Source organism: Pleurodeles waltl, chromosome 6, assembly GCF_031143425.1.
Source record: "Pleurodeles waltl isolate 20211129_DDA chromosome 6, aPleWal1.hap1.20221129, whole genome shotgun sequence".
NCBI lineage: Eukaryota > Metazoa > Chordata > Amphibia > Caudata > Salamandridae > Pleurodeles > Pleurodeles waltl.
In genome coordinates, this window is record NC_090445.1 from 657,428,155 (window position 1) to 657,447,329 (window position 19,175).

A 19,175-nucleotide genomic window follows, 5' to 3' on the forward strand; every position below is an offset into this window, starting at 1 on the left:
TCAATAAAAACAGTTAAAAAAAAAAACATGTCAGTGCAGCTTTCTACGTTTGTTTTTCCACTCTTCTTCTTTCATAAACTGAAACTATCACGTACTGATGACTTTTGAGACATGAGGGACAGCACTAAATTTTAAGCTCTGTCAGCTGTAAATCTAAGTCACTGAATGATCTTGCCCTCTACAGAAATGTGTATACCCCACACAGTTTCTGTTTTTAAGTGGGTTTGTGCCTGACTCAGTAGACCTCAATGGCCTAATATGCCGCAGTCTGCAACAGGAAAGTGCCAACTGCAGCTTTTCAAGGACATGCAAAGGTGAGTGACAATTCATTTTATAACAAGCATTGGCAAAGCCAGTAAGTCTCACCCTTAAAATGTGATTGCTAAGCTAGTGGCTTTGCCAGTGCTGGTTTGTAAATCATTCCATTAAAGAAAAATGGAAAGTGCTGATGGAAAAGCAGACACAATTAGTAAGATATCTGGAAACTGATGTTTTCAATCTTCATAAAGAGCATGGTTTATTTTTCAGATTTCATGCAGGAAATAGTACAGATTGTAAAAACTCCTACTTAATCCATTTTAACGATGACAAAGTGGGCTAATTGCTGGTACTTAAAATAACAAAATAGCTCACTGAGAAAGTGGCAGAAATAAAATGCTAATGTTTGCCGTATACTATCCACACAAGAAGGAAATGGAACTAGAGCTTCAGTCATTTGGTACCTTCAGCACCCTGACAAGCAGATTGTTGAGCCTCTGGGAGAAGAGACATCCTTCCGGTCACTCTGAGTACACTTTCTGCTTAAAGACAGGCTGAGTGCATGCAGCAACCAGCCTCCACCCCAACCTCGTCCCTCTCCTGTACCATAAATGCTTCCTGTGTATCCAAGGGCGTGATCTTTCATGTATCATATGGAAGGCAGGAGATAAAAGAAAACCCAGGACAAAGCCAGCTCTTCATTCATACCTGGGAAAAATATGCCTGCTGCTGTGCTTTCATGGGCAAGCTGGGAGGAGTGGAGAGTAACACATAGAGTACAGGTGGGGCATGGATGTGAGACTGGAAGCAGCACATAGGGAGAGAGCAAGAACACACAGGCTCTCCCATAAAATGCTCACGGAAAAAGAAAAATATAGTCGCCTGATGTGAGCTACTGTTTGTAGGTGAGACCTAAAAGTAAAACTAATTGGCTTTACTCCTATTTTTTCTAAAATGTTAGCAGTCATATGATGGGTGGCCAAAACTTGCCAGTGACCCAAGTTTGACTTCTTAATAACAAATAACTAGCCCAATCTTTTAAGGCAGGTTGAACTACAACATCATTGATGGACAGATTATTGAGAGTGGCAGTAATGGAAGTGAAGGTTGCAGTGTGTATTTTCAAGTACCCATGCTGGTGGTGGATCTTGTTAAACCAGTAGGGTTAAAACTAAAAGAAAAGAAAAGGAAGTGACTAAGGTTTCTGATGTTGGATGAACTAGAAAATCTCAAGTAAGAAGGACTAAGGGAGCAAGTAATACAAGCGGTTTGCAATTGCACCAAATCCCTGTTTTATGGTCCAAGACCTTCAACTGAGTACACAAATCTGGCTATGGTCTGACATATACACAAGCAGAGCTCAACTACAGATTCAATAATTTGAAAGTAGGGGTCAGCGATGTTCCAACATTTTATTTTCCCTGCATCTTTGTGTTTTTTGGTTTTTTTTTTTTTTTTTTACTTTGCAGTTGCCATGTGAGGTGGGTTTTTATTTATTTTTTTTATTTATTTTTTTTAAACGTTTGTGAAATTCACAATTTCAAGTACTTTTTAGAACTTTACAGGCAAATGTTTACTTTTGCCCACTGTTAGATTGAAGACAGTACTCCTTCGTTTAAGGCATGGGCAAAGTGGGAGCTGGCTCAGGGCCCCCTTGATAGGCTCTGTTCTTCAGACAGTCCTGTCCTGATGACCTTGAATGATTCTTAAACACAGATTATTTAAAATACTGATTTCATTTAATGTTTTAATACAGGTAATGCGTGCAATTTTATTATAAACATTTTGCCAAAAATGTTGTTTATTTTTTATGGATGTTGCATGTTGTTGAAAAACAAAGTTTATTTCTGATCAAAACAGAACCTTACATATGAGAAATGGGAGGGGTCATAGAGATTATTTGCAATATTAGTGAGCTGCTGCTTTTTCTCACACACACTATTAAAAACCTTTGGTACGATCCCTGGATATTAGATGGAAACTTATTTGATATTTGGACCGGTGTACCTGTGCACTGACCGTGACCTCATCAAAGAGGACATGTCCCTGTCAAGGAGTGGTAATTACACTTGGTGAACAGAAGAGACTGCGGCCATCGCTAAGAGAGCTCACGGCTAGAAACGCTGCAGTTCGTCCATGGAAGCTCGGTGCCCTCCAAAGACGCAGCCACGTTCCTAAGGACTGAATGTTTAACAGACCACATGGATTTAACTCGAGCCGGATAAAATGAGTCACCGCCTCAAGAAAGGGTGTTGTCTTATTCAGTTTCTCTCCTATTGTGGTGTATTTTCAAGCCCCTGGCTTTGAAAGGTGCTCATGATTCACGGATGCGGTGGCGGCCCGGGATTTGCAAGGAAACGCGTTATTTTTCCTGCCACAAATAACCCTTGCTGTTTGGCTAGCGTTGGTTGTGTTGCTGAGGGTTTAGCGATTCATCAGGCAGCCCGACAAGACACACCCAGCTTTGTAAGACCCAGGAGAAAGGGCCTCACTGCCAGCTTTGCAGGGCCCAGGAGAAGGGGGGCAGACGCCTCTGGGCCTCGCTGCCATGATCCAGCGCTGCAGCGTCTGACATAGAGCGGCGTGAGCCTCGCTCTACCTCAGACCTTTCGCTCCTTTAGAGGGCAGTGACGCCCAGCCTGTACTGCCACAATGCAGCCCGTATACCGCTCACAAACACTGTTTGGAGGGTTTGTTAAATCACTTATATCAATTATTTTCCTTCTTGCTTTTCTGCGTTGACGTCCTTAAGGCAGATGCCTGGCCCAAACATGGGTCCTGTCTTTGTTTGCGTGGAGTGCTGCAGAGGATAGTGGAGTAGAGAGAGTGCAGTGGCACACAGTGCAGCAGCATAGAATTCACTGGTGTACAATGCACTGTTGTGGAATGCAGTGGCATAGAAGTGGTGTATAGTATAATTCACTGGCATAGAGTGCAGTGGTGCAGAGTAAAGTGGCATAGAGGGCCAGCCAGACTTACTTCATTCCACTCTGCACCATTGTACTCTACTTTGTGCAACTCTATGCTAATGCACTCTACACCACTCTGCACCACTCCGATCTACACAACTACACTCTACAACATTGTACTCTATGCCACTGCACTCTACTCTGTATCACTCAACCCTACGCCCCTGCACTCTACGCCAATTAATTGAATGTCACTCTAATCTACTCTGCTCCACGGCAGTCTGTGCCACTGCACTGTACACCATTTTACTCTATGCCACTGCACTATGCCAATACACTGCATTACACTTTGCGTCACTCTACTGTACGCAGGCCCCGATAAATCATAAAAATGTTACTAGACCTGCAGGTCGAATATCTTGAATAATCTACTCAATCTAACTGTAATGTACTTGACCCGGGTCTCAAATTGTGTGATCCTAGGCAAATGTTGTATTTTACATAGTCCTCTTTTTCTTCTTTCTCACATATGAGTGCTCCTTCAAATATGAGTTCAACATTTCTGCTGTAAAAAAATAAATCTTTTGTTTTATTAAATATACTAAACATTTGCTCCAAGTATAGTAAATCTAGCCCACATATAGGGTACGCATGATCCATGACTTGCCTCTTAGTTTACTAACAGTGTTGCCATCAGGGCTGGAGTGTCTCTCAGTTTATGTTTTAATAGTCACTTTTAATAAGTATATTATTAAAGCATAATGTGGTAGTGCTCTGTCAATTACAGACAGTAAATTTCCAAGAAATGTCCAAAACACTTTCCACTAACTTGCAGCTTTACTGATAAAACTATACAGTGTATTAACAATAATCTGGGAAAATTGGACTTCAAAAACATATTTATCATTTGCTTATCACCAAGTAAAGTGTTCGGACTTTTTTCCATCCTATTAAGATATATTTTTCATCGCACAGAAGTACAAAAAATGGTCTTTTACAGCTATTGAATTACATTTTGAAATATTTGTAAAGTTGACTTAGTTATATAAATGTTGTGTGTTAGGAAAAAACTGATACAGACAGCCTTTCATTTCACACAGGTCAGACCATTCACCTTACAAAATCCTGGAACTCTGCAGTCACAAGGAAAAGTAATTGCATTGCAAGAAGTCAAACTGACTTTTGACCTTTGTCTCTGAACAGAGAGCAAATGTGACAAGAATAGGATTTAAAGGCATCTCAATTGCTAATTCTGTTTCTGACTGAACAGAACTCCTGTTCTTTGTCCACTCATCAGAAGGGGTGAGTAGGTTCTAAAAATAGCTTGACCTGATAAAATATGACCTGCACAGTGATTGGTCGAATAGATTTTTCAAGCCCTGGTACACCACTGCACTCTACTGCACTACTCCACCCTATGCCACTTTACTTGACTCTGAAACAATTTACTCTCCTCCAGTCTACTCCACTATAGGACACTCTTCTCTACAACACCGCACTGTCTGCCACTGACCTCTGTGCCACTCTACTCTGCACTATTGCATTCTATGTCAGTGCACTCTACCCCACTCTACTCTGCATCAGTGCACTCTATGCCACTGCACTCTGCATCACCTCACTCTTTGCCACTGCACTATATGCCACTGGACTTTGCATCACTCTAAGCCACTCTAATTTACTCTGCACCACTGTACTCTATGCTACGCCCCTCTATGCCACGCCCCTCTATGCCACTTTACTCTGCACCACTGCACTCTATGCCAGTGAATTATACTAAACACCACTTCTATGCCACTGCCTTCCACAACAGTGCATTGTACACCAGTGAATTCTATGCCACTGCACTCTCTCTACTCCACTATACTCTGCAGCACTCCACGCCAATGCACTCTACACCAGTCCACTCTACTCTGCCATTCCATGTAACTGCACTCCAGAGCCGTAGCCACTAGAGTGCAGAGTGGGGTCCACCTAGCCTATATTTTCATGTGGCCCCCTTAAACAATACAGGCGTTGCTGTATTTTTTGTTGCATTATTATTCTAATTTGCTTGGGCTCGTCGTTCTTATCTTTGCTAGGGGCTATGGCTGGGTTGGGAACACACCATCCAGGACAGTGGAGGAGGGTGCAGGACTGACATTTGCCTTTGCAGGGAAAATGGGGAATTAACTGACAATAGAGGGGCTGTGGGTGTGTGCTTCCTCATTACATCCTGCTCTGCCTCTGGGAATGAACTCATTAACCTGTTAGAGTCTGCACAGTGATCCACGTGCACTGTGCAGCTCAGAGAACAGATTCTGTTCCTTTCCTAGCCCAGCAGACAGTGTCACAATGACAGCCTGCACAAGACGCCATGGTGGTGGTGCTGTTTTTAATGCACCTGCGGACAATTCCTGGCCCACATTTGCAGCACACCCCCAGACATGCTAGAGCGTCCCTCCCTGTATGTCTGCGCTGTGGCAGCCACCATTAGTCATACTATCTGCAGACTGCAGCACTGTGCTCTGCAGCTGCACGATTACAGCAGCACCAATGACTAGGCCAGCTACTGGCCGGAGGGGTCTGAACTGGTACTATTCTGCTGATCCAGCCCGAACAAGGAATCAGAGGCTCTCTGGGCAGCTTCAACAACAAAGGTTGCCGTCTGCTGCTTTGCAAGTAAGTCTTCTGCACAGTCCTTCTCAAAAGATTTGGGCGAGCCAACAAATGAACAAGGAGCGCCTGGTCACAGCCAAGCTGGCTTGGAATGCACGAACAGAGAGCCCTGAAAATATTTTTTGGGTAATGCAGCAAACCTCATCTAAAAAGTTCTGATCAGATTCAAAAACCTGTAATAAACATTCAGAAACATGAAGTGTTTCACGTTCAAATATCAGATTATATCACTGCTTTGAAAGGCATTTATATTGAAGCTGACAGCTTTTAAACTTAAACTTAGAAACATCTCTGTAGATCTCTGCCCCCACCCAGCCAACAGTCCCTTTAAAGAACACTAAGAGGGAAATCAATCGTCTTGTGTACCCTTTATGTAATGTAGCCTGCAACCTTATAGCCTATTAAATAAAAAATATAAACTAGAGGCTGTTGTACAGTGTGCAACCTAAACACATACTTGAATGTGTTTTCATGCATGATAACGAAACAACAGTGAAATAAAACATTTGTTTAGGATCATGCAATTTGATTAGGTGGTGAAAGCTGGATACATCCCGTGTTTTATAGTTTGACAATTTAGCCACTAGATCTGAATCTTTCTCTTTCCTATTTTACATCAAAGATTAATGCACTGACTTTAATGTTTGTGAATGAGTCTAAAGCATTGATGGGAGGCAGAAGCCACATCAGAAGTTGCCTCATTTTAAGTTGAAAGGCCAATAAAACGAGTCAAGCTAGACTGGGCATATTTATGAGCCCCTCACGCCGCTGCATCAGGTTTTGTGATGCTCCAGTGGCACAAACTACAAAATCATATCCATGAGGCCACGCAAAGCCACTTTGCCTAGCTCTGAATGGCCTCATAGATATGAAGTAAGGCAAGGCAGCGCAAATCACAGCATTGCCTTATTATGCGCTCGGGAGGCGTTTCATGGGCATTGCAGTGAGTGTTCCCATGCAACACCCATGAATTTTGATGTGCCAAAACCTTACACCTCCTGAGGTGAGGTGTAACGAGGGGAAATAACTTTTTTCTCTCGTTTTATTCCTTTTTCCATGTGTGCTGTTTTCTGCAGCACACACGCAAAGAGGAAAAATGCCTGTCAGGATTGTTTTTGTGCAGGAATGTGCCCATTCCTGCATAAAAACAATCCTGCCGACATAACAGGCTCCCTTGCACCATGGTAGAAGGGTTTTCTGCATTGGCACTTGGCTGCCGAGATGGCACCACTGCAGAGGGGGAAGGGCAGGTATGAACAGTGTTGGATAAATATGGTGAAATCCTGCCCTTTCACTTTGGCGTAGAGCAGTGCAGTAACGTGATTTGCTGCGCTGCCCTATGCCAAATTCCAATCCATGAGGACCCTAGTTTGAACCTTCAGTGGCTTACTGTCCTCTACTTTCTGTTATGTTAAGATAGGTTATATGTGTTTGAATAATGCACAACTCACGGAGGTTCGTATCCCGAAGCAGAAGCTGAATGGGCCGAGTCAGGATCAGGGTTAAGTGAAGAGCCAGGTCTTCATTTTCTTGCTGCATTTAAGAACTCAGTAGGTGGCTCTGATGTGCACGGGTAGTTCGTTCCAGGGTTTAGGAGCGAGGTAGGAGAAGGTGCGACCTCCAGATCTGGTTCTTAAATACAGGGAGTGTATGCGAGTAGGAGTGCGGCTGAGCAGAGGTGCCTGATTGGGTTGTGGACGTTTATACCGCTGTTGAGCTGCATAGGGCCAGTGTTGTCTAAGGCTGTGTATGTGTGTTAGGAGTTTAAAGAGAGCTTGTTTGTGGACTGGGAGCCAGTAGAGTTCTATGAGGTGTGGGGTGATGTGAGTGCGGGTTGGGAGGTTAAAGGTGAGGATGGCTGCTGAGTTTTGTATTGTCTGGGTTCTTGAAGTCAGTTGAGCATTGATTCCAGAATAGAGTTCACTAGTGTATTGAACTTGCTGGTATGAGAGCCAAGGAGAAGGTTCTGCAAGTGTTTTTGGGGAGCCATTTAAAGATCTTCTTGAGCATTTTGATAGTGTGGAAGCAGGAGACAGAGTGTGCATTCACGTGGCTGATCACGTTGAGTTGGTTGAATATTACTAGTTTCATTGTGTCAGTTGATGGGAGCAGAATGTGTCCGATGGACAGGCCACAAGTTGGAGCCTCAGAGCGAGCTATCTTTGCTGAAGATAACTACTTCTGTCTTATCCGTGATATGTTGATTCCAGGGGCACAGATGATACTGGAGAATGGGGGGCATGGACGGGTTGAACAGAGTAGGGCTTACTGAGGAGCCTTCAGGAAGTCTTCAGTTGAGGTGAAGGGTTCCATGCTGACTGACTGTGTGGCTAGTAACGAATAAGCAAATCCAGTGAAGTGTAGGACCTTGGGTGCCAGTTTTGTGCAGTTGTTGGATAAGGATGGGGAGGGAGACCGTGTTGAAGGCTGCGGTCAAATCCAGTAGGATGATGACTGTAGTGTCAACTCTGCCTATAATAATTAAATATCATCTGTGGTAGCAATCATGGCGATCTCTGTACTGAGGTTTGCCCTGAATCTAGATTGAGTGGTTTTGAGGAGGTTATTGTCGTTGAGGTGAGTGGCTGGGCTTTTGTTTATCATCTTTTCGAATACTTTTGATGGGTAATGTAGAAGGGAGACATGCCAGCAGGTGACTAGTGTCCTCAGGTTTGCTGAGGGTTTCTTGGGCAGGAGTACACTTCCAGGTGTCTGGGTAGAAGGCTGTGATGATTGAGTCATTCAGGACAGGGTGAGGTTTGTGCTGATGGGGTTCAGTCCTTTAATGAAGATGAGTTGAGGGAAGGGGTTTGAAGGAGCTCCTGTGTGTATGGACTGCATCGTCATTGTAGTTTCTTCAGTGGTGATAGTTTGCCAGGTGGTCACGGTGGTCCTCTGGGTGTTGGTAGAAATGGGCAAGAGTGCTGCAAGGGAGGAAGGGTCCGGTTGGGGGTCAAAGTTCTCATAGATGCTGGTGATATTGTTGCTGAAGAATAGAGACATCTGAGTGCAGATGTCTTGAGAGTGTTGAGCTTGCTGTCCGAGAGGTGAAGTCTTTCACTATGCCAAAGATTTTCTTGCCGCTGTCAGTGCTGCTTTTCATGCAGCCAGTGAGTACAGAGCATTTGGTGGCTCTGATTTGCAAACAGTAGCGTATGAGTGTAGATTTGTAAGTATACCTCGGTGTCATTCTGACTTTTTGTCTCCATCTTTCTCATCACTATAACTGGCAGTGGTAGGTAGTGTCACAAAGTTGGTTAACCATGGCTTATTCTGCTGTTTGTTAAACTGGCACCATCTTCAACATGCTCAGCAGCTATTATCGAATATGTAGAACTGAGCTACACAACCGTAACATAGGAAGGTGAAAAAATTAACTTAATTAAAGATGCTCTGGAAATATTTCTTTAATATGTGGAGTCAATGTCAATGTTAAGGATAAAAACAAGATTTAACCTCTTTGGATGTTCCTAAAATGTTTCTTGCCTTACATAGTCCCTAAAAGACTCAATGGCAATTCATCAGGGCAAAAGTATGTGCACTATTGTACTTGAAAGATTTCTAGATTCAGAACATGAAGGAAATTTAGATGAGTGGTATGTTAAAAGTACAAATTCAGTAAGATACATATAGGTTGTTGCCCTTCAAGCCTATAAGTTGGCTCCCCCTATTCAGGAGACTACAATTAGTGCCATGTAAAACCCAAATGCTCTTAAGGAAAGGGCTCCTTGGGGACCCATGAATGTACGGACCCTAATATCGCTTGAGGAGCAACAACTTACTGCATCTTACAGAATTGTTTACTTTAAAATACCACGTATCTAGTTTTCCTTCATGTTCTCAATCTACAAATCTTTCATGTACATTAGTGCACACACAAGTGGGTGTTATTACCAGAAAGACATTTTGTGAACTGGGAGAGCGAGATGGCCGGTACTAGGTAAAAATAGAGGATATGCATGAGCTTTGTTCTGTTTTGTATATAGATTTGTGGCTGAAACCTAAGGCCTTGAACATACACCTTTTCTAAACTGGAGCCAGTTAAGTGTTTTCAGCTAGGAGGATATTGGGGTGGACTTCTTGAGGTCCAGGAATAAATGGGATCTTTTCTAAAATCCGGACTTTATGTAACAGGTGTTTTGGAAATCCCAATAACAGAGAATTTACAATAATCCATCCTCTAGAAAATTAAAGACTAGATAAGATCCTTCCATGCTGATGTTGGAATGAAAGAAAGGAATATTTTTTAAGACTCCTAAAAGGCAGAAATCTGTGAAATACAGCTTGTTCATAGGGTAGGGAAAAGTTAATTCTGAATCAACAATCGCCCCCAAATTACATGCAGGTGAGAGGGGCTGAATGGCCTCCAGTTCTGACAGTCACCTACTTTGAGACCAGCTGCTTTTAGTTCCAAAGATTACTAACTCAGTCCTGCCATTTAAACAAAGGAGTTTGTGTTTGTTCATTTGGCAATGCCAAGGAGACAGTTCTATAAATTAAGTGCAGTTTCCTCAGGGTTTTCTTGTAGCTTGAGGACCAATTGTGTATCATCAGCTTAAGTGTGGCTTGAAACTAAAAGATTCTATAAGATTGTGTGAGATTAACCAATGGGGGCACCAAACAGGATAGGCATAGGTAACTATCTGATTCGGTTTTTCCTGTAAAAAGGATGTAAGACAGGCCAGGACTGTACCTACGATTCTGGCAACCTCAAATCTTTGAAGTAAAATGGAGTGGGAAATTGAATCAAGGCTGCTGATAGGTCTAGTAAAATCATAGTCCCAGCTCCATTTCCATCCAGGGTATGTCTGAAGTCTTCTGCTGCTTTGGCAATGTCTATCCCTTGTAAAGACACAACTGAGTTTTGTAGGATTCCATATGGCTAAGGAGCTGGACCTCCAGCTCAGTAATTTAAGCAAAGAGAGGCAGAAATGAGATTGCACGATAGTTAGTGAAGATTTAAGGGTCAAAAGAAGGCTTCTTTAAAAGAGGTGAGAACCAATTGCTGCCTTTCATTTGTCTGGTACTATACAGTAGACTAACACAGATTTGCAGTTTGAAGATATGGAAGTATAGTAGAGCTGACTTTCTTATATTGTTGTAATGAATAAGCATCCACAAGGGAGAAGGAGACAATTTTATTGAAATCGTTTACTTATTTTAATTCATTGATGGGATTAAAAGTGCCCCAAAGAGACATAGCATGAGTCTGAGGAATGCTTCTGGATGGGTGAGATTGTTAAAAAGTTAAAAAAAACTTCCCTTGTGGGGTTTTTAGCTTCAAAAAGCTGTTTTTAAAAGAACCTTGCCTTTGATTTCTTGATATTTTTGCAATAGGAATGTAGGTGGGCAATTCATATTTCTTTCAATTGTAGCCTATAGCCTTTCTGCCCTACACTTTTGAGGTTTTTTTTGTGTGCAGTTTTTTGCATTTTCAAATCTGGCTGGGGATTTAGGCTGTTTACGTTTGAATACTTTTATTGGTATAATTTCGTCCAGCGAGGATGATCCCCAGTTCTCTATGGTATCAGAGATGTGTGTGGTGTTGTCCACAGTGAGGATTAAACAGTAAGGGTGCAGAACTTTTATAAAACATTCAGTAGTCCGTTGTAATAGCAAGGAGGTTGAGGGCTGGTGGTGTCCAATTTAAAATAAATCAGACCACGATCAGGCCAAGTCAACTTGGGCTACTCTAAAATTGATGCCAAAGACAGGAACATAAAATGGCATCAAAACCAGCTTCGTGAATGTTTTTTTAATGTTTTCTAGATGTAAAGAGGAGCAATAATGGCTAAAATCACCATGATCTAATTTGATTCTTTATCAAAATTAATCTTAAAATAACCCAGAAGAATTTTATTGGTATTAAGAAGTCATGCTGCCACAGATTCAAAAAATGAATTGAGAAAAATATCAGTAAACCCCGGGTCTGTTGATGATAATCCATTTAAAGGAAAGTTTAGGTAATATTTTAAAAGTTAGGAGTAGCGCTTCTGCTCCCTTAGTTGGAGGAAAGAGATAATCAGAGACCTCAAAATACTCTTAATAGAAGCACAGCACTCCACCTTTCCATTTTGATGTTCTATCAAAATGTTTAATAAGATAGGTAGACCTAAAAGCTAGGAATATGTCCGGTTCAAAGTCTTTTTGCCATGCCTCTGTTATGAAAAAGCAATCTTAATTGAACTCTTTAATTACATCACGAACTCAGAGCAGTGTTTAACTAAAGACCGTACGTTGAGAAGTTCATTTTTTAACAGGAAAAGGAGCCTTGGAACACTGACATTGGAATGGTGACCTGTGTGCACTGACATAGGCTTTGAGCTGGTCGTATTGGCTCTGGGACACTGACATGGGGACGCAGATTGGAAAAATGACACATGGACTTGAAGACATTGGATCTGTTACATGGACATTGTCATGTAGACAATGATTTGTGGACACTGATATATGGCCCTTGTGACAGACAGTGGCACTGGAAGAGGCATACCGGCTCCGATATTGGGGAATCAGGATCAGAAACCGTGTCACTGAGAATGGCACTAAAGGTTACACAAAGTCACTGGCAGAAGAGGACACAGATATATTAATGCATGGACACAAAGACTAGGACCAGAAGAAACAAATATATGGTCCCAACTAAACAATATTGTTCTTTAACAGCCTTTAGCACCATGAGGGCATAAGACTGGCAATTGATGTTCATCAGCAATGCTTCCTAAGTGTAAGGAATTGCAGATTTGTGTATGAACACCCTCAATGTTTTCAACTGATGCTGCTGTTTTTCTGACTCTGAAGGTGCACTGAGTCCTGCCAAACAGGTCTCAGTGCCAGAGCCCTGACCCTTAAACATGTATGTCCGATTGGTATACTCAGAACTGGCATAGGTGAACTTACTTATAAGTCCCTAGTAAATGGTACTAGAGGTACCCTGGACTTATATATTAAAGTGTCCCTCGAGTACTGCAGCACCTAATGTGCCACCACGACCATGACTAAGCAAAGCATGACTCCTAGCCTGCCACTGTTGGCTGACAGAGCAGTTTTCGTACTTCTAACTCAACTTTGCCATTTAAAATAATGACAAAGTCCGGACCTTCCTTTTTAATATACGTCAACCTTAAAGCATGTCTATCAAGCCCTATACAGGGTGTTATGTATTAACAAGTGGAACATGTGGTTAACATATTCTTACAGTAAGAATCCCAAATTGTTGTTTTTACTGTAGAAAGACTAGTAGACCCATTGGCAAGTATGGAGTTACACGCTGACCACTCACCTGTTGTAACTTCTGAATGAAACTATTAAAGTTGGTACTTTGAGATATCAAAAGAATCATTGCATTAAACATGACCTGATGATCAAGTCAAATTTAATATAACTTTTAAGTAAAAGGCAGCTTAGAAAGTTGCCACTCTGTTGCCAAATTATTTCATAACCACTTATGGTTGCTGGCCACAAGACAACCTTCTGCCCTCCTGGAGGGGAGGTGTGAATGACTTTCACTAAGGGCCTCCTATTGGAAGAGGTGTTACTGCTCCCTAGCAGGACAGCCAAACAGGGTGTGTGCTCAAAAGGCGAGCTTCAAGGGGGAAGCTGCTGTTGAAGGGCAAATGGTGGAGACATGCTGGCATCAAGAACAACCTGTTTACCACACTGATGGAATCCAGTTTTCCCATTGGGTGGGCTACTAAGCTCCACACACTGATAAGAGGGGTCTTGCCATCTAGGGAGTGGGCAGAATGTTGCTTTCTGGGATAACTAGATCCACACTTTGCAGAAAGTAATTGTCGGGCATGAGGGGACCGGATAGCCCACTGGCTAGTATTCACTGCAACCCCTGAGGGCAAGTTCTGGGAATAAAGGTGGACCCTTGGCACCAATACCTCGGCTCCTGTCTTTACTGAAGAGTGGGCAGAAGAAGGTCTGTCCTGCTGTTCCCTGTACCCCAGCAAAGAGAGGCTGAACCAATACTGCACTGTGCCTGCTGCTACTTGGGCTAGAAAAAAGAGGACTGTACCTGTGTTTGGTGCTCTGCTCAAGGAAACGTTGTCCAGGACTCAGAAAGAAGGTGTGACTCCATGAGTCAGTTGGCTGACTTCCTGTTACAGCTACAGGGTCTCAAAATCTGACGAAGCTTGCATTAGCAAATGTGTAACCAAGATTGCCTGAACGATGAAGTGCAGCCTGAGAGACTGAGTCTCGACCCTCAAAAGTTGCACCCAAGTTTGCTGGACCTGGGAGAGTCATCAGAGTGCAGCTAAAGGGAACCAATGGTTTTGCTGTAACTGGAGACCAGTAGACCAGAACTGGGTTTTGTCTGGACTACAGCCAGCCTTTGAGAGACATTGACCCCTATGGCCAATGTCACCCCATTGTGACTGTGGACTGAGGAATAGCCCTAGAAATACTCCTGTCACCAGATCAGCACACTCAGCATTATTCAGCGTCTTCACCGTCCTGTATATCTTGCATCAGGACCACTCATTTGAGGTTTGTTGTGCCCATAGAAGCTAGAACTGGGCTGGAGACTACAAGGTAGTGGCCCAACCAAGCCTCATTGGCCCCTGGGAAGTTCTGCCTGTCAGAGTTGGTTGCCCAAAGTGGGACAGAGGAGTAGTGTACAACTTTACAAAAGTTTTCAAAGTAACAGCTAAATGCGGTAGCTGCCATTGCTTGTTTGCTATTTGAATGAAAAGCAGTGAGTATTTACTTTTTAACTTATAACTCTGGAACCTTCTGGTAGATTTTGCTCATTCTGGTGTCTAAAGTCGTAAAAATAAGAACTTTTTTATTATAAACTGGTGCTGGATATCCTTTCTGTCTTTTTTTCTTTCTTATCTTACTGTTTTACTACTTCTAAATTATTTTCATTTGTTCCTTGTACAAAGACACAGCTACCCAAGGTTGAGTTAAGGGTTTGCAAAAGCCTGACATGACCCAAGAAATGTTGGTGGGTTTATTACACGGTGAGGTCGCACAGCCACACTATGCAACAAAACGATTTCCTCACACTGGGTTTTATTGTTGCAACATTAAGGCAGGCTATCATCGTCCAAATTAAATAATTCCCCAGTCCTACCAAAATTAACCAGAACTTTCTCAGCCAATGTACATTCCTAGAATGCACCTTTACAGTTTACAGCACTTTCATCCATGCTGCACCTTTTTGCCACTGTTTCCCTTTATTTCTCTTCCATCTTCTGTACCCCTACCCATCCTTTGGTTGGTAAACGTTTGATAATGAAAATTAAGTGCAGGGCCCCGAAAATTAGTTTGGGTGCCCACCACCTTGTATCATCCACACAAATAAAGAATTGGCCCAATGATCTAGAGGAAGGCTTTTCGCCTGCCCAGCTGATGCTCAGTGGTGAAGTGGGCCCATTGTCACACTCCTTGCTGAGCTGTGCCCATGTTCCCCCAACTACTAATGCCTATAGCCTTTATGTTCTGCTCTCTGTTTCATTGAGCTCTCTCCTGCAGGTGCCATATACAGTTAGTGCAGTGCTGACTGACCGTGAGATCACATTTTGTATGTATTGTGACTGTGTACTCACATGTGACTATTTGTTGCCTTTAAACACATTCAGGTATTATCAATAATTGTTATTAAAATGTGCCTCCAAATGAAGCATTTGCTACATACTTCCCCAAAGGTGACTGGTTGGAAAATACACAACCCCATGTATACTTGCATTCTTATTCTATTCAGTTTTTAATTGTATTGTAAATAAGTGGCTTCAGAAATTTGACACACATTTCCTGAATGGCTCTCACTATGCCTGTAAGGGCATCATCTCCTATTACTTATCACATATAGCTGTCAAGGTAGAATACTTTAGAAAATACAGAAAAAGTAGAAAATGTATTGCATTCTTAAAAATCTTTGTATATTGTGTGTTTTTTTAAAAGCTGTTGTAGGGAGAGTCGTATCCATGTCCACCCAAAGACCACTACATATTGCTATAGTTATCCTTGGTGCCAGGCCCCCCCAAAAACATCTACCCCTGGCTACAGGCCTGCTGAACTCTACTTCGCATCACTGTGCTCTACATCAGTCTACTCTGCACCACTGTACTCAATGCCATTCTACTCTACGCAACTGCAGTCTACGCCACTCTACCCCACTGCACTCTACGACACTCAACTCTGCACTGTATGTCACTCTACTCTGCACTACTGCGCTCTATGCTCTGTCACCCCAATCTACTTCACTGCACTGTACAGCATCTTACGCTACTCTGCACCACTCTAAATCATTCTACACCAGAGCACTCTATGCCACTATACTCTGCAACACACTATGCCAATGCACACTACACTAGTCCTCTCTACTCTGCCGTATGCCACTCTACGTGACTCCACTTCGTGCCACTCCACTCCACCCTACAACACTCTGCACCAGACCACTCTGTGACACTCCTCGCCACTCTCCTCTACGCCATTAACTTTTAAGCCATGCTGAACTGCAGCCACGCTGGTGTACAATATGTTTAAAACTCATTGCCAAAGCCAATAGCTCTTGCATAGGCAAAAGGGCAAAAGCTATTGGCTTTGCCAATGCTTGTTTATGTATTACAGCGACAGAGTAGTTTAGTTCCGCACAGTACATGGTTAGCCTGTCCATCTCCTTCACCTTGGGTGCTTGGTGTATGTTGCCCTTCATGGAAGCAGTGGCGGCCTCTGGGGAACAGGCTGCAGAATACATGCTAAAATTAAAGAAACATCAGAGCATGCAATAATTTGTGGCGAGCACATTCTAAGCATCTTAATATAAGTTACTTGTAAAAGCGGTTGTCTGTCGGTTTTTAAAATGTGTGGCAACTGTTAGATGGATTTCTGCTATCCTGGGCAGAAGCAGTTCACTAAATAAACAGCAGACCATAAACATGGCGCTTTTCAGCTAAGGCCCGAGGAACGCTCACATGAAAGGAATTTTAAAATTTCATCCATGTAAGGACTTTATAACGGGCCACATTGTGATTCATTTCCAGTGCGTAATGAAAGTGTTTACTTTTCTCTGTCCCCGCGCACATTGCGGCGGGTAAAGCCTTGCGAAATGTGCACTGGGGAGGAAATAGCACCAGCCTTCTGTGGCAAAACACTGGTAACTATTGATATTCCGGATTGTGAGGCTCCAAACTAAGAATCTCTTGAGATCTGCTCCTCGAGCACTAAACCCCTGGCGCTGGCATTTAATAAATGGTTTTCCCAGCATACTAAAAACAAGCACTGGCAAAGTCAGTAGATTTCATCTTTGGGACCTATTGGCTTTGCCAAGGGTATTTAGCCATGCTGCACAGCATCTCCAGTTCTCTGCAGCATGGCTAAAGAATTTGGCTTTGCTTTTTCAGCTGGAGAACACACAGGACAGGCGTGGCAGCAAGATGCAGGCGGCGCACAGACAGCAGGGGCTGATTCGGCTTGTTTTGGACTCCAAGAGGACCTCAAGCTGAGGCAGAACAAGGCGTGTCGGCTAGCTATCTGATTCTTTTAAAGACCAATTTTATCTGACAATATCTGTTTTTCACTGCAGGCAAATTCTCCATCCAGCCGGACAAGAAATCTGCACCGGAGGTGAAATTGGCCAGTAGCATAGGAATGATTGCTGGAGGAACAGGTATGTGTATAATCCGCACAGTGAACCTAATGGGCAATTATTGTAATGGCATTGCTGGCTGGAGACTAGTCTAAGTAAAATTCCATCTTAACATGAATTTCCTAACATGAAGAAAGGAAAGAGTTGCTCGCTTGTAGCAACCTTGTAGCTTGCCTGGAAAATGTGCTGAAATATTTGAAGCCTGAGGATTAATATTGCATTCTCCTTTTTTAAAACCTTCTAACTGTCCACTTGATTCTCCTCCGCCATACTCCACTCGGAACTCCAGATGTTGGAATCTGGCGAGAATATATTTGAGGGCTGGTGGCTACCTCAGGATGGAGAGTAGCAATTTGTAATGTTAAGGAATGTATGAACCAGGAGTAGTATTTTCTTATTGTTAACTCGGACTCCCTTATTTGAACCTTAAGCAAAGTCAGTGCTTAATTTGAGCCGGTGGTTTCCGGTGCTCGGCACTTAATTGTCAACACTGGCTCTTAAGACAGTCTGCCACATGGTGCTGCTGTTTGTCTAATTTTGAGATGAGCTCAGCAGCAGGTGTTTAATAATTCAGTATGCATTAAAAATTAATAATATGTGCTGCACACACTATTCTTTAACCTTGAGTGGCCTGGAATAGTCTGAATTGTCGTCCTTGTAGGAGTGTGGTGTTAGTAGTTGTGTTGGCACTGTCACTGGCAGTGATGGCAGGGGCAATGGGTGGTGCAATCTGCAGTGGCCTCCTGGGAGGGCAATGGCACTTATTATTTTACAATCTAAGCACGGGGTCAGACATCTAGTGAAGAGGTTATGACAAAACTGCCTGAATGTTCTGAACACAGCTCTTGATCTGATGTTCTTTAATAAAGTGCATGTTTACCAGATCCAGTTTCTTGCCACTAGAGACATTCACTTGGACGTATGGTGACCATAGAAGCAATCAGGACTGTGTGCGAGATGAAGGTTGAGGGCGCTGATCCACTTCGAATACTCTATTTCAAAGACTGGTGTAGATAAGCTGGGTTTTTGTTTACCCCACTCAGTTTGGTGAAGCTGAGAGGAAGCTGAAGGGCTTTTCTTTCTTTCATCCGACTCGGATTAGAACCAATAAGGTTCCAAAATGCTTGTGACCAATTTACACCATATTTGACCGAACGAGAGCGAACCCCCTGCACTTTTCCGAACTTTGCTGAACAGTGCTAGACTTTGTTTCAGAATTTTTCCCCAATGTATTGAAATCAAATGTGTCCGTGTACTCTTTGATTAATACTCAGAGGATCCCATGCTGCTTTTAGGTGTTATTAAATCTTGCTAATAGAGTATAAGAAAGATAATGGGAAACTGTATGTTATGGCCCTCAAATTCTATTAAGGGGCTCCAATGATCTGAGTAATCACAAGGCTGGAGGTCGTTATACGAATTACACATTTTCTAAATTATGAGACCTGATGTTCAAAGTGGTATGTTCAAGCTTGAACCAGTAGTTGGAAAACACTGCAGTCTGCCTAAGATATGATATAGTCCAATATGTGCATTTTCCTCTTACTCTATCACTCTATCTCTCAAATACATAATCAGTCATTGGCTGCTTTGCAAAGGTTTTATTTTAGGTCCACAATGTTACCAGTGCCTAGTTCTTAGTATAACTGGTTGCAGATTGGTCGTATTTTTGTAAGTCACATACATTTCAATATCTGTCCAATGCAGTGCCTAAATTATGCACAGTATATAATGCTTACAGCATTATATACCCG

General features: G+C 42.7%; 1 protein-coding gene across 1 annotated transcript in view; it reads left to right on the forward strand.

The window, feature by feature from the left end:
- The window catches only part of CYB5R1 (cytochrome b5 reductase 1), a 136,185-nt gene that overhangs the window by 92,137 nt on the left and 24,873 nt on the right, over window positions 1-19,175 (forward strand). Inside the window, exon 6 of the mRNA XM_069239014.1 lies at window positions 17,359-17,442. Coding sequence (XP_069095115.1) covers window positions 17,359-17,442 — 84 coding nt within the window. The remainder of the gene's footprint in view (window positions 1-17,358; window positions 17,443-19,175) is intronic.